This window comes from Berghia stephanieae, chromosome 4 (genome assembly GCF_034508935.2).
Source record: "Berghia stephanieae isolate SIO BIC M18660-M18661 chromosome 4, UCSD_Bste_1.3, whole genome shotgun sequence".
Classification (NCBI taxonomy): Eukaryota; Metazoa; Mollusca; class Gastropoda; order Nudibranchia; family Aeolidiidae; genus Berghia; species Berghia stephanieae.
In genome coordinates, this window is record NC_088363.1 from 36,477,340 (window position 1) to 36,493,641 (window position 16,302).

General features: G+C 34.5%; 1 protein-coding gene across 1 annotated transcript; it reads left to right on the forward strand.

Annotated features, from left to right (window-relative positions):
- The first annotated feature begins 8,412 nt into the window (after positions 1-8,412).
- LOC144970514 (uncharacterized) lies at positions 8,413-15,946 on the forward strand. The gene is made up of 3 exons (XM_078910236.1): positions 8,413-11,056; positions 11,930-12,089; positions 12,442-15,946. The coding sequence occupies exon 3, from the start codon at positions 12,534-12,536 to the stop codon at positions 15,405-15,407; it is 2,874 nt and encodes a 957-aa protein (XP_078766362.1). The 5' UTR covers positions 8,413-11,056; positions 11,930-12,089; positions 12,442-12,533; the 3' UTR covers positions 15,408-15,946.
- The last annotated feature ends 356 nt before the right edge of the window (positions 15,947-16,302 follow it).

Consider the following 16,302-nt stretch of genomic DNA (forward strand, 5'->3'; position numbering starts at 1 on the left):
AAAACAAAACAAAACAATACAAAACAAATCCCCCCCAACCCCCCCCCCCCCCCAAAAAAAAAAAAAACACAAAAAAAACCCAACAAACTCTATCAACAGCAACAACAACAACAACTACAACAACAACAATAACAACAAAAATCAACAACAAAAAATGCAAAACTTGAGCCTATATATTAAATAATATTCATTAAAGTGCTCAAAGCGCTTTACAATGGTCCCTTACGAATAGCAACGCTTATCATAACGGATGGGCGATGTGGTGTGCGTTTGGGGGGAAATTGAAATGTTGTTTCGGACAGAGACACAATTGTTAACAGCCAGATACTCATTTAATGTGAATGTGAATAAAGAGCCTTTTCCAAGGACTCAACTATGCACCTCTCAGAACTCAGGACTTTCCAATCCGAAGGCGAGTGTCATACTACTAGACCATATTATATAGCCGCACTATTTTATTTTACTCAAATTAAAGAGCTTTTGATAGTAGAGATAAGTGGATAAGTGGTAGCATTTTGATTGATAGGGATTAACAATAAGCTTATTGTGTGAAAGTATGACGATAATAATTGAAGGCTGGTTTTACAAAACGCATTAAGTCGATTTTCTAATTTTTGAGATTTTCATTCCAAGAAATAAATTTGAACGTAATTTTTAGTTTAAGCATCAATTAGCACAATAATTTCCTTAGAGTTGTGTGAATTTGAAGTTTAAATATGATAGCATATCGAGATAGACTGGATTAGAAATTTTAGGGAAAATAATCATCAATATCTTAAAATGGGAAAAACGGAGTTAGGGAGTTTTTGAAAACCACTATTTAGTTATATTAGAATAAATCTGGTCATTAATTAATACGCTTACCCTTTTCACACAAACAAACAAGGCGCCTTATTTAAATGACTCTCATGACCGTAAACTAATGATGATGAAGATGATGATGATGATGATGATGATGATATTAATAATGATAATAATAATAATAATGATGATGATGATGATGATGATGATGATGATGATAATGATGATGATGATGGTGATGATGATGGTGATGATGATGATGATGATGATAAATTTAATGATAAATTTAGTGATAAATTTAATGATAATGTTGATTGAGAGTGCTCACTGAATAAATGGGTGATAAGGCTAACAAAGTGTGTTGACTCCTTTGTGAAAGCAAATATTATCCAACGCTGTTCAGGTGTGGATGAGTAACTGGATGAAACAATTAAAGGATATTGCGAAAGTTCAATTACAGAAAAGGCTCCCGTCGGACGATCTGTACTTTCAAGCAGCTTATATGAAAAAATGCATGATGCTCTGTGCGGCAAAATGTTCTTGGTAAATTCATTAAATGCCTTATTGATGCTAGAACTCTGTGTAAGAGTGAGCGTTTATTGTCTAATTCATATAATTTATTGAGAACTAATCATTCACAAGGTTGTCTGAAAACAATAACAAAGAGTTGAGTGAAGTGAACTTCGTTCAATCTATGTATATATATATATATTTTAAAAAATATAGCCTTATGGAGAACATTGTGCCATTTGAGTCAATAAAAAAATGCATACAGCTCACAACTCTACTGAAAGTTTTGAAAATAAGAAATGTGATTTTTACAGATAGATAAACAGATAACTTGATTTCCTTTTATGATTTAAAGTCAGTTTGAAAGTTCGTTGAGTCAAACAGATATCATAAAAATTTTACCGATGACACTCTCAAAAACAACCAAAACCGAAACTGTAAAAAGTTGTCAGTTTTGGCGTTTTTACGCAAATCGTTGCATGCGAAATAATTTATTCACTTAATTACTTTAAGGATTTCAGATCTACACTAAGTTTTCAACAGTTTTCATCGATTCATGACATCAATTATTATTTTTGCCCCTTTGATGCTTCCAATGTGATGGTTTCGGGTGGATAATACCCAGGTTTAACTTATGGCCACACCCTGAACTCTATCTTTCCAGTATAAACATCAAGTACATGAATTCCTGATCGAGAAGCTGTCCGATTGGCTTTTTCAGCAACTCGTGGCATTCATAATGATATTATTCACTTGATCACATTAAGGTATTCGGATTTACCTAAATTTTAAACAAGTTTCACAGATTATAACACCAACTAATATTACTGCTAATATTACTGCCGTTTTTATGCCATCGATGTGATAATTATTGCCCTGGGACATATTTAGTTAAACGTTATCGACAAACTGTCAATGGCCATGATCTATATTCATCTTCCACGTGCTCGAGGTCATTGGTCACATTGCAAAATGTGCTCAAAATGACCCACTTAGTGAAAAGTGTTCACAGCTTTTTAAATATCTAATATCCCGATTGGTCATTTGATTCAGCTTGACACATGTTTATGTTTATAACATTTGTAAACAAAGCAGCGTGTTTACATTTGTTAAGAAATATCCAATCGTTGGACAGCAACAAATCAAGTGATTGATGACTTGGTTGGACGAAAACATGAATATAGATCGCTGCCATTGTATCTGTCGAGCTTCTAGCCTACTGTACTGTAATGTAAGTTCTCGATCCCAGGATCGTCTTTCAACTTTGCTCACGTCTACTATTTCAGGTTTATTTTCGCAGTTGATGTAGGTACATCGGTACTGCTGGCTTCCCCACCTGTTCGTTACTGTTACTGTAATTCTCTATGCTAGAATCTATATACATGAAGATGTCAAGAATCAGAGCCTAAAGTAAGACTAAGTAATCGTAAGTCACTAATTCATTCATGTCATAAGTTAAGTAAAGGGAAGGGGATACATTCCGAAAGCTCCTACAACCCCAAATAATTAATTATAATCAAATATAAACCTCCGTTCCCGAAGCAAAACAAAACAAAACACCCCCCAAAACAAACAAACAAACAAACAAACAAACAAACAAACAAACAACCCCCCAACAACAACAACAACAAAAAATCCCAACAAACATAGAAAACAACAAAACAAAAACATCGCGCCTCCGCCCAAACAACAACAAACAAACAAAATAAGAAACGAATACGCCACACAATCCAACTTTTACACACGTCACACAATCAAACTTTTACACACGTCACACAATCCATCTTTTACAACTATTCCACTCCTCACAACAGGGATTAGCTAACTATCTACGCTGTTTCATTAATTGTTATTTTCCCAGTCTCTTAATTATTTGTTTTGACTTGAGTTTCACGCTAATTGGAATCGAAGCAGATCCGTTTGGTCAAATTACACTAGAGGTCATTAAGAGGCTACAATGTAAAACAGTAAAGGAAGGTGCCCCAAACGTAAACAAGGTCTAGAAGCACGTGGCAGACCACATGTTCCTGTCTTGACAGCTCACGTTCCAATGTAAATTATAGAAAAAAATAACCTTTAAAATTTGGCTGTTATGTGGCAAAAGAAACACATATTCATAAATACTCGATCACGCGTCAAATAATATCTAAATATTGATTTTTTATTAAACAAATGGTAAATTTATCAAAAATTACTGTCTGTCTATTTTTAGACCACGGTCAAGATTATTCACCAAAATCAATGCGCTTGTGTGAACAAAACAAGAACTATTTGAAATCTGGTTTTCGGAATAATTTAGCCATATACAAAGAATTCAACTAAATAACAATTTTATTTGTACGTGTTTGTTTTTAACTGAATGTGTATTATCTACAATTTGAACGACAAAAACGGGAGACCTGTTTTGTGCGCAACGTTGTCCGGCTGCTAAAGTTCCTAATCACCAGCAAAGAATGGCAGTCCAACTCATGCAAAGGTAAGATTCCAATTTCAGTGTTTGAGTTTGTAATTTGTATCGATTGGTTTTGAGAGCAGGAAACGATTTAGTTCAATGTTAATCCATAATAGCGTTCGGGTATTTAACTTTGGATGTCCCACCGGCATAATTTTAGAATGCGTTGTTTATTTGTTTTCATTTCACTTCGCAATTTGACTGTCACTGTCAGTGTCAGTCATTACAGTACAGCTTCACTCGCTGATTCTCACTTACAGAGTTTACATTTCCTTCACCTATGTCTGCTTCATGCTCATTCAGTGAGTGATTCGAATACTGTGTGAGAGAAAACACTTTTCGTAATTTATGACATCTTATGGGTAACGTTTACAGTCTAGAACGTGTGTCAGTCATAACTTGACCGAAAAAGAAAACAGAAAGGAACAAAAAAAAAAAAAAGCAGACACCCCCCCTCCTCAGCAGGTCGAATCTCAACAAAAGTTGTATTTTTTTAATCCTCATCTTTCGTGGTGCGAAGCTTTCATCGCTTGTCATATTTTATTGACTCTCGCTCTTTCCTAACCTGATAATAGATTTCGAAACAATCTTTAGGTCTTCATTCTCTCATTATCTGTTCATGACTGGAACTGGAAAAGGAACAAGACAAAGGCAAAGGGTCTCTGCCATCGATTTTCAATATCTTGTGTTGTTTGAGTTTGAGGGATTTAAGTTGGTAGCCGTTTTTGCCACATAAGACTTTTTGTTATTGTTTTTGCTGAGAGTCGATGGGAGAAGGAATGGCAGAGAGGGAGGAAGGGGTGGTGAAAAAATGAGAATGTCTGGGAAAAGAAAATGTCCCACTCAACCCCTTATCGCATCTTTGATATTTGGCAGGTGTCAAACTACATGTATGACGTTTTGGATCTTCCAAGCCTATTCGCCTTATTTGGTCGGTAGCTGTGTGAAAGAAAACATATTTTATTGTAAAATGCAGGGAGTGCGGTCTGATATTTTCGTCATCGCTATGATTATTCCCAGACAGGGTCTGCCAATAACGAAAATTGGTTATTCCCAGACAGATAGAGGGAAAAAAACCCCAATATTTTTGTATTAAAAAGAAAACAAACAATTTTAAGAAATTCATGCTCAGAAACGGAACAAGGCCAAACAAAAAAGGAGAAAAGAATAGACTCGCTCAAAAAAAAAAAAGAAACAAAAGGGGGGGGGGGGGGGGAAAGCGATTGAATTCGAATCTGTGCAGCTAAAATGAGCAACGAGTTTCCCTTGGCTCAAGAGAAGTGAAAATGAAAAAACTGTGCTTAAGTTTTTGTATGAGTGTGGGGGGGGGGGGGGGGGGGTCGTTGGGGGTTTTGTTACAGTTTTATACACATCCCTGTTAGTTCAATCAATTTTGTGGGTAATGATCAAGAGGGGCCTGGTCCTACAACTCTTTACGGATTTACCTTGGATTGAAATGAAAACTAAACCTCTCTGATTACTTTAGATTACCTAATTTTATTTCATACGTTTTTTTATGAAGAAGAAGCTTTTTAGGATTTTGTAATTCATAGGAATCACCATGATATGTGAAATGATGTCTTATCTAAATTTTGCCTCAGGAATAATAAGCGAACAATTTTGAAAAGCTCTCTCTGTTGATCGAATTATCAAAAATTTTATTTGTGATCAGATATTTTATTTGACTTTAAAGTGAAATCTAGAGGCATTAAAATATATTCAATGTTTATTAGACTTTTCTTATGTGATCAGAAAGTTAAATACAGGAAATATTGATCAAATGAGTTCACCGGAAGGTAAATAAAAGCCCATTTTTTAAAAAGCTAATCGACATTGGTTATGTAATCTTGCCTTCATGATCATAAACCTCTGATAAAATTAGACCTGATCCAACGGTTTTAACAACCTTGTGGTATCTGAGTTCCAGGTCCATTATGTTTTCTAATGTTTTTATTGAATATAAGCAAACCATTAAGAAATAGGTCATGTCTATATATTCAACATTGAATGATATTTCTTCTTACATTGAAATAAGTGGTTCTTTAGAGTAATAAGGCTCATGGAACTGGAGTTTTTCCTGTTTCTGTAACATGAAGCAACAGACCTTAAATAGTGCTTGATAACTTTCTTAAAAAATAAATGGTATTTCATTTTACTTTGAAATAATTGGTCCTTTAGAGTCATAAGGCTCATGGAACTGGAGTTTTTCCTGTAACATGAAGCGACAGACTGTAACAAGTGCTTGCTGAAATCTGAATAAGTTGCACATTTACATTTTACTTGTAGAGTTAGATCCAGTTATTCATTCAAACATTGGTATCTTAATTTCGAATTGTCATTTAATTAATACATATAAAGTTAAATAAATCCAATGATAATAATTGATAAAATAAGGTTATTATAACTTTTATTCATTGTTTGGTCCATATGAATTTTACTTTATGATTTTGTGTGAGATGATATTGCTTTTTATGGGACCATGGGAAAATGGTTTAGAATGCCATGCTTATCTTTTTTTTTTCAGATCTAAATAGCATTACAACAAGAATGAGTCTCTGCATTCCTTTAATTGTTCTGGAAGCATTGGCCTGCCTATACCATGGGAATTAATCAATTTATATTCAGGAAGAAGTATCATAATTATTATTATTATCATCATCATCATCATCATTGAGTCTTATCCTTCAAGATTATCAAAATGGCTTTCATGTTACTGTATCTTATAGAATTCCTCATATATCATTATGGACCCTTCTTTGTTTTGTTTTTTTAATTGGAATTAATGTTTTTCTTCTATATTCTATATTCTTCATAAAACCTCTCAGCTTTATTGACCTAATCTAGAGACTAGAGAGCAGTGATTAAGAGAACAGGACCATATTTTGCTTTCGAGCGTTTCTTAATTTTAAAAGCAGCTTACTGTAGTTTGTAAAGATTTTTTAAAACTTTTTTCTAATGACAGTGTCTAATACACGTTAAAACCAATGCATATCTATCCCTATGTAATTTTTAGCAGTGATCTCTCCATTTTAATGGTATTGGCTCCTGTTTATTTATAAAAATGCCCTGTGAGCTTGTTATACACTTGAAAGAAACATTTACATAGGGAAGTCAAGAAGAATATAGCAAAAGAAACCTGCTTCCTTGGTTATGAATAAGAAATTTAAAAAGAAATAGGCAATGACCTCTTTATCTTGTCTACCATTTAACTTTATAATTATTTTTTAAAGTTTATTATATCCTTTTCTATATTTATAATTTAATTTATCAGCAAGATAAGAGTACTGATGAAACCATCTATGTAGCTGATTTGTAATGGTAGTAGAATTTGATAGATGGGACCATGTGATGTTGCAGAACATATTTTTAAAAATTGTATTGCATTGTTTCATTTATCAGCAACATCATATTAAATAATGCAGTGGCTTAATCACAAACTTTCTGCACTTCATATGCAAGACAGTGATGCTTTTGTGCTACATTTCTCGAAATATTCACAAAGTTTCTGTATTTTGTAAATAAGACCATGGCGCTTTTGTCTTAACTGGTTAGTCGCAAATTCTGCCGTTGTATTCCATTTCTCGAATAAAATTCTTTTCTATTTATTCTATTTATTTGCAAAATTTCTGCACTTTATAAACAAGAACATGATGCTTATGACTGGACAGGTTAATCGCAAATTCTTCCTTTGTGTTCCATTTCTCGAATCAAATTATATTAAATTCTATTAAATAATCATTTTAATGGCAAACTTTCTGCACTTGATAATTATATGCAAGACCATAATACTAAAGTCTACACAGGTTAATCGCATGTTTCTGCCTAAGAAGTGCATTTCTTGAATCAGAACCTTTTTTAACCAAAGCTTTTGCTGAGGCTCTTACATCACAGATTTTTAAAAATGGAACTACACAGTTTCAGTAATAATTATCAATTTTTTTCTTTTTTTTTTCTTTCTCTTTCACAGGATGAGAATACAAGCATACCTTTAATGGAGAAACATCATATCTATATTTTTTTTAATGATTTCAGTGTGAATAACATGAATATGAATGAAATGACAATAAATATGATATAAATTTATAATCTGTTTTTAATTTATTTGGATTTCACAAGTTGTGTTATGGCACTCAGATACAGCAGGACGGGTGAGACTGAGAACCAATCCTCACAATAGCACTAGAGGTCTTGTATATGCAAGATGTGATTTCCATTGATACAGTTTAAAGACTGTCCTGTTTTTATTCATTCTGGTGAACGCTGTAGGGTTGGTTTTTTTTTTGTTTCTTGTTTTAAAAAAGATTTTTTTCTTTCAATCTAAGTCTAAGACTTGATTGAATTCTGACTCAATGCAAATCAACTTTGTTCCAACTCCTCAACTTCAAATTACAATGAACTTGTGCGCCCTTCCTTCTCTGTTAACCTACAGGTTATTGGATATGTAACTTTAATACATATATGTACGTCTACCACAATGATAAACTAGCAATTTATCTAAATATCTTGCAATCGTCTTTTGTAATAACTTTTCATTCTGGGTTACACATAAAAGTTAGCACTGCCGGGTTACAAAAGTACTTTGATGTTAAAAAGATCAGCATCCTGTCATCTTACTTATATATTGGCAGGTGTAAGACTTATTCATTTTGCAAGTCATCATCGTCACAGTTTCGCACCAACACCGAACCCACTCCACAGCATCTGGGGAGCAGACTCTTGGGTCATGGTCAGTGCAGCTGAGCGCATCCTGGCATTCTCTAAGGATGTCTGCTCTAGGCACCCACATGTACACAAGCTACTCTCAGCCAGCCCCCACTTTTTCATGCTTCCAGTTGTTCTCACAAGTTTTGCCTGTGCTCTGTTCAGTGTTACCAATTCATTCCTGGGGAGCTCAGTTCCGTAGGACAGTTCTTCTCTCAGATCTCCAACAGCTTCATTTGCATGATTGTTCCACTCTCTCAACGTGGAACGCCTGTATACAGCTGCATGGTCAGGGTTGATGCTTTCTTCCATCGTGAAGCTCTTTCTCGACTTCAGTCTACTTGTCATTGGGCTGTGCCTTGGATCCATTTTCTATTCATATTTCTGGGCTTTGGAATCAGTGGCTCTTTGAATGTAGGGAGGTGCAATGCCAGCCAGCCGATGGAGGACTGGAACTGCAGTCGGTTTCAAGTTACTCTAATGATCCGGCAGGTGTTATTTTGACATGGCAGGATCTTACTCAGACTGGTGAGACCTATTCGGCTGATGAATAGCAGAGGGCTACTATGGTTGTCCTGACTGTTTTCGGATCTGCTCCCCATGGCGTGTAAGTTTTTGCCTCTTTTCTTAGGAAGTTGTTTCTTGTGGCCACCTTTGCTTTTGTTTTCTTTGTGTTCTGAGAAAAGGACATTGTGCGGTCTACGGTAACACCGAAGTACATGGGAAATGTGTTTTTATCCAATATGTTCCCATTCCAGATGTTCAGTTTCCTGTTTTCTTTAGGCTTGGCGGTTCTTTAAATGGAAAGCACACACTTGAGTTTTTCCTGGGTTGGCAAGTGAGTTCTTTAAATGTGGCCTCAGAGAGTGGCTCCAGGACATCCGTTAGTCTCTCCTCAATGGTCTTGAAATCAGAGGCCTGGGACACAAGACACAGATCATATAGAAACCCCCTGATGTTCTCAAAATGAGGTTGGTCGTTGGTATAAACGTTGAAAAGGATATGTGCAAGTACCGATCCTTGAGGGAGTCCGTTCTTTTGTGATCTGCTTTTCTTCCCATCCATTTCCACAAAAAAGTGACGGTTTGACATAAGGAATTTTATTATTGCAACTATTTTTGTGTTACGAGTTACCCTTGCAACCTTTAGGAGCAGTTTCCTATGATTTACTGTGTCATAGGCAGCTGCCAGGTCCACGAACACAGTTCATATAATTTGTTTGTTCTCGTAGAGATGACTGATCCTACCTCAATGGCGATAGGTCTGTATACTGATTTTGGAATGGGGTTGCCGACAGTTTTTGACATATCTGGAAGACACAAATGCAAGGTCTGGGTTGTAGCCTGTTATCCAGCAAGCGCTTGGAAAGGATGCTTCATGCGTCATAGAAGAGTGTCAGATTATATTGGTCAGCCCATTCCTCAACAGTATCTCCATCTTTGTTGTTCTCATTGTATCCCCATTTGGTGCTGTGGCAGTTAAAGTCACCTATCACAATCATTGGTTTCTCACTAATGGTGGATGTAACTGGCCACTTGAATGGCGTTGGTGGAGGTTTGTTGACAGTAATATCACATTGAAGTGTCTGCTTTCAATTCTGAGAATTTCCACCTCACTTACTGTCATGTCCTGGTTGTATGTCACTATAGTTAACGCTACCGTGAATGTTGCTTTCATGTTGTTTGACTAAATGCATGCCAGGGATGTTTAGTGCCACGGTCTTGTGCGTCTCTTGTAGTTGTAGACAGTACAGAGTTGCGTCGCTGGATTACTACAACACACACAACACCAACATCTTGCAAGTATCTTTAACACTTTTTTAAATCATTAATAAACGGTGATACTGACAACAATAATAATTGTTATTGTTATTATTATTATATTGTTATTATTATTAGTAGTAATAGCAGTAGTAGTAGGTACTCCAAACCAGCCACTATCGGGTAAAATTGTGATGAAAATCGGGAAAATTCATCACTTTCACACTGCTACTCTCAAATAATGTGTAAAATGTATGCATTACACTTGGTGTCATTGTAAAGATCATCCTTTTTTCTTTATGATAGGGAAAAAAGAAAATGGTTTTGTTCAATAAGTAATATTAATAGATTTGAATAAAAATGTGTAGAAAACGGTTGGTCGGAATGCTCACGGTCAGTTTTTATGACCTCATCTTTTTCAACCGGATGTCTTGCGAGCGCCGTTTATGAGATCGGGAAATGAATGGTGTTATTTGAAGCAGAATTGAATTCTCTTTCGTTTGGTATATAATTTTATATTGTATAAAATCATATTCCTCTCTAAAAATCGATTTTTTTGAAGTTTTTGACAAAAAAAATGCCGAAATATGAGAACATTGAAACGAAACTTACATGAAATGAAAAAGTATTCAATTTTCTATTCATGGTAAAAATTCGAAACTATTTTATGGAACAGCGTCCGCAAGCTGGCTATTTAAAAAGAACGACCATGCCCGGCGAAGTCATTCAAACGAAGGAGCCGAGTTGACGTTAGTCGACTCGCGACTAGTTGTAAACAAGGTGTGATTGATTGATTGATTTCATTCAAGAATGGATTCAAAGCTCATTATAGGTAAGTTATATGTTTGAAATCTACTTTCTGATCATTGAAAATATTGCTTTTTTTATATTAGTTAGTTTTTTTTTGTCAAAATCGTAAACGCAGTGTCTTTTAAAATTCTTTCACTTGCGGTATTCCCTCCTATCCAGCAACTGGGAACTCTGTGGCACTTTGTATTTTTTTATGTTATATTTTCCCCTAAACAAATACCAGTAAGACTTTAATCAGTTATCTAATTTTATATGACACCAATCTAAATTTTATTTTAATGAATAATACAGCTGTATTTTGTCATCTTAATACACTAGACTTTTGTGGCGATGAAATCTTGATTTCAAAATGGCGGACACTCAATTCAGGTTTCGGACGAGTCCATTGCGGACAACTTATCGAGATTCACATTAGTTTTGTTTTAGTTCGAATGCGTTCTAAGGTTATTGGTTAAGAAATTATCATTAATTATTATTATTATAGAGGCGTATGTGACTTTACAGCAATAGTAAGCTTTTTTTAAAAAAAATTATGTTATGAAACTTTGCTTTGGATGGGCTCAGACCCCTGTCAATAATTTGGATGTGGACTGATTTGTTTATAAAGTTATATGACTATTGTGATCCTTCAATATAATTTCAGTAGATCAAATATTAATTGTGCGCTACCAGACTGCCTGGTACTTATTATTACTAGCTGTTACCATGGCAAATGACTTTTTTTTTTTTCATATTCATGTTGTAATTATTGCCTATTCATCAGATTCAGATTATTGTTTGGTATTTTTTATTTATTGGGGATAATAATAACGTGTATCTATTTCAATGTTTGTGTAAGGAAGATTTTGATTTTAATGATAAAATTAGTAATTTTCATTTTGATATATTTCCTCAGATGATGATGTTTACCAAGGGTTAAAAAATACCTTTTTGGTATCTGGGAGAGGTAGACGACCAGATTTGCCACCAATAAAAGTGAACCAGAAGTTACTTGTACAGCTTTATTTTTTGAAGCAGGAATCGGAGAACTGCTCATCAAAAAATCTTGGAAGGAGGTGACTATATTTTTATTTCGTCATTTATATGTAATCACGTTTTTTTCAGAGAAGTTTCCCAAAGCTATCATGTGATCATCCATTGTCAAGAAGTGAGCAAAGTCAAGACAGTTGTTCTCTGACCGCTTTTTTTTATTTTTTTTTTGCTGGCTAAGATTAAGATGTTTTGTTACAGGAAGAAATCGGTGAGGATCATATGAAGGGGTATTGGTGCATTTCAGTGCCTAGTGGGATTCACTGTACATATCAGTAAGCATTGCTAACGAGAAAGGTACAGAGTTAGGTAACAATTGACAATGTAAAATTGTGTTGTATTGCCATTGTCTCATCTTTTCAAATAATTTGATTTCAGATTGAAGACTGTCTTCTACGGATATCCCAGACCTTGCATCACACAGATCACGGATAAGGCATGCAGTGGAGCGTGCTTACCAGAGATTCTGCATGCAACGGCATGATCTGTCGTTCCTGGAATGTGGGGTTGACTTCGACTTTATTTCGGATAAGTTGTCGAGTTTTGGCATCACCCGTGCTTCATTGCCCTTTCCGCCTGCATCTTCACTGGATTTGAAACACATCGATAACGGATTAGTTATTGATATTGAACTTTCCAGGAGGGATATGGGATTAAGTTCAAACACAACGGCTCAATGGGTTTGTCATTTATCTGGACTGAGCATCAATTCTAAACTTTTTTGTGTCCTAAAAAAAACATTCAAAGAGTATGAACGACTCAGGAGCAACAAGACCAAACATCCTGAAAGGCTTCAGCAATTTCTGCTATCAAAATTTTCCCTTTCTTCGTCTCCACAACCACCCTCACATCTACAGCCTTCATCATTGCCATTACAAGAGCACCCTACGCCTCGCCCACCCACCCCACTACGATCTAGTCCAACTCCAACTACTCCAAAGCTGAAAGATGACCAGTTACATTTGATTCAGTCTTTGAATGAAAAACTTCTAATTGTTGAATCTGCACTACGTGATATTCAATCGGAGAAATTTTCTCTACTGGAGGAGGTAAAAGGACTGAAAGAGAAACTTAGTTCAGCTGAGGATAAAGCTTTAGTTACTGTGTCTAAATTAGAAGAAAAGTTTGAAGCTGAATTAAAGAAAAAAGATTTAAAGTTAAAAGAAATTAAAGCTGGGCATGACAAAATTTGTAAAGATTATTGCTCAACTATATCTGTTTTACACAGTGATTTAAATAAGAAAGATTTGTCCTTACAGAAAATGAAGTCAAAAAATAAATACCTTACAGATGAGTTACAGAAAGAGATCATCAGATATGAAAATTTAGAAGCTAATCCATTTGAAATTAAAATTAAAAATTCTAAAAATAATGAATATTCTGATGATGTCAGGAAAGCTGTCATCGCCTTAGTTTGTGAGACAGGTGTCTCAGCTAAAAATGTAAAAAAAGTAATTGATATTGTATCAAGCAATATTTTTCATTATGTATTTTCTGAAAATTTACCTTGTGCTCAAACAGTTTTAAACATGTGTGATGAGGCTTTTGTCCTTTCAAATATGCAAACTGTTGAAAATGTTTTAAAATCTGAAAATGCTACGTTTCATTTTGATGGTACATCAAGAGATCAGAAAAAGATAGTGGGACATCAGTTCACTTTAGATAGTGGGGAAACCTTTTATCTGGGGTTTTTGCCTGTTGCCACTGAAAATTCTGACACTCTTTTGGATATTGCTATGATTGTTATTAGTAATTTAGTTGATTGCTATAAAGATGTGTACTCCATTTCTCCTGATATTATTTTAAGAGAAATTCTTTCTAAAATTACTAGTGTCATGTCTGATAGGGCTGCGCCCAATATTCTTTTTGGTCATAAATTTACAGATAAACTAAACGCTGAGCTTGGAGATTCCCTTCAGATCAGTTTTTTGCATTGTAATGCACATTTTCTATTAGGAATTAGTTCTGCCTTTGAAAAGACATTGTCAGTTTTTGAACGAAAGTTGATCACTCAGGACGATGAGTATTTAGGAAGGGACAAAGATGGGGCCTTTTCATTTTTTAGCAAAGATTCAGAGTCTGCGACAAATAGAATAATTCGATGTACTTGTAATTTGTTGGGTCCCAGGGGTGACCAGAAAAATGGATGTCGTCCACAGTGGATTACTTTTTGTTCTGATACTCACAATGTTGTTCCCATTCCTAGTTTTAAGTCCAACAGGTTTAATTGCTTTTTTGAAGCTGCTGTTTCTATTTTATTCCACCATGACAATTTATTGAATTTTTTCACTTCTGGTATTTTACATGATAACCCAAATTTATTGATTAAGAGTGTTACTCATGACCTTCAAGATTTAAGGTTAATGTCATTGGTTTGTTGTATTGCCCTATTTTGTTTAAAAGTCACTTCGCCTTATTGGTTTCTTGTCAAGAGTAATACAGTGAAGTATACTGATTTTTTTATGTATGTTCAAATGATGCATGACTGTTTTAAGAAATGGGCTGATGATCCCTCTGAATTACTTGATATTTCTTTTACATCTGTTTTTGGAGATGCTCTCCCTTTTTCCAAATCCCCTGCATTTGATATGGTACATAGTCAAATTGACAAATTTAATAATGTTGTAATGATTGCTTTGTTAAAAATATTATGCAAAGATGTTTCTTCTGTTACTGAGAGACAGTTGAAAGATTTTTTAAATGATGGTTATTATGCTCATGTCAGTGATGAAATGAAAAGAACATTGAGCCATTGTCCTCTTACAAATTTAGTTGGTGAGAGTGCATTTGGTGATTTCGATTATGACATTAGTAAAAGGAGAAATGCATCACTCCATAATCGGTCCACCATTCATGCTGTCAAACGCAATAAAACAATATCGTTTTTATCTAAAAAGTCTGTTGAAGAGCAAGGGCTCATGTTCAAAGTAGCTAGAAAGCATGGGAAGAAAATGCGAAATGAGAGTAAGATGTTAAAAGATAAAGTAGATAATGATATAAGATTGAAATTTGTAGAGAATCAACAGAAGAAGATTGATAAGCAGATAAAGGATATGGAGAATATTTCCAAGGTTGAACGAGATGTTGAATTACACGGTGGGCCCTGTCGAACAGATAAAGATGTAATTGATTTATTTGACAGGCTTAGAGTTGAAAATTATTCAATGACAAAGATAAAAGATATATTGAAGAGTGAAATACGTTTTCATAAATGTATGTCGGGCGGAAGGAGTTTAAGATTTGGTGATGTTGATTTTATGTTGGATGCTTTAAAGTCTTTTTTAAAATCAAATTCTGTTTCTGGTGACATTGAGAACCCATCAAAGAAGCGAAGAGTTATATAGCCTGATTGAGTTTAATTTCTTTTTCAAGCATTAATGATTTAATGTGCATTTTTTTTGTTGTGATTTCTCGGTTTCGGATTATTTTTCTCTCTCAATTTTCATAGCTTAGTCTGAAGCTGCTGAAGTTATCTAATTTATTTTACTAAGGAGATCATACTATTTCTGAATTGTACGTTATTCATGCTGTACGTATGAAGTGTTTTATTTGTATATCCTGACATTTTGCATATTTGTGAGTTTTTTTATTAGGTGAAATTTTTGTGATTTCATTATTTCAGTCTTGCTTCATGTTCTTTAATGACCAATGTGTGGCTTGCATACTTTGGCTATTTACATTTTGTCATTGTATGGATAATGAACTTTAATTTGATGTATCACATGAATATGTACATGTTTTTATTATTTTTTAATGAATTTTTAAAAATCGTTCAAATTGCTCTTTTTTACCTCCCTTGTCGTTTTATGTGAAATTGGCTTCGGAGCCATTTTCAAGACCTTTTAAAAGTAAAATAAAGTTCTTTAATATGCTTGGAAAAAAATAGGCGTGTTCCCTGTGTTGCTGTCTGTCTGTCTAGCAAGTTTTAGGTATGTGGTTTGATTACTTTTCATTTTACAATAGCGCAAAGTTGACACCGGAGCAAGTTGCGCGAAGGCGCATATTTTTCGAATCTTCAATATTGCGTAAATTCCTTAATAATTGAGTTAGAGGGCTCATTTTGGTATCAAACTTCTTAGAAAATTGAGTACTATGTGATGAAACATAGACTTTTTGGTTTTTTCTTAACTCAAAATTTGGTTTGGTGTACCTAGTAGTAGTAGTAGTAGTAGAGGTCTTGTAGTAGAAATAGTAATAGTATCCGTTGGACCAAGTACATAAATATGAATATTTATACAG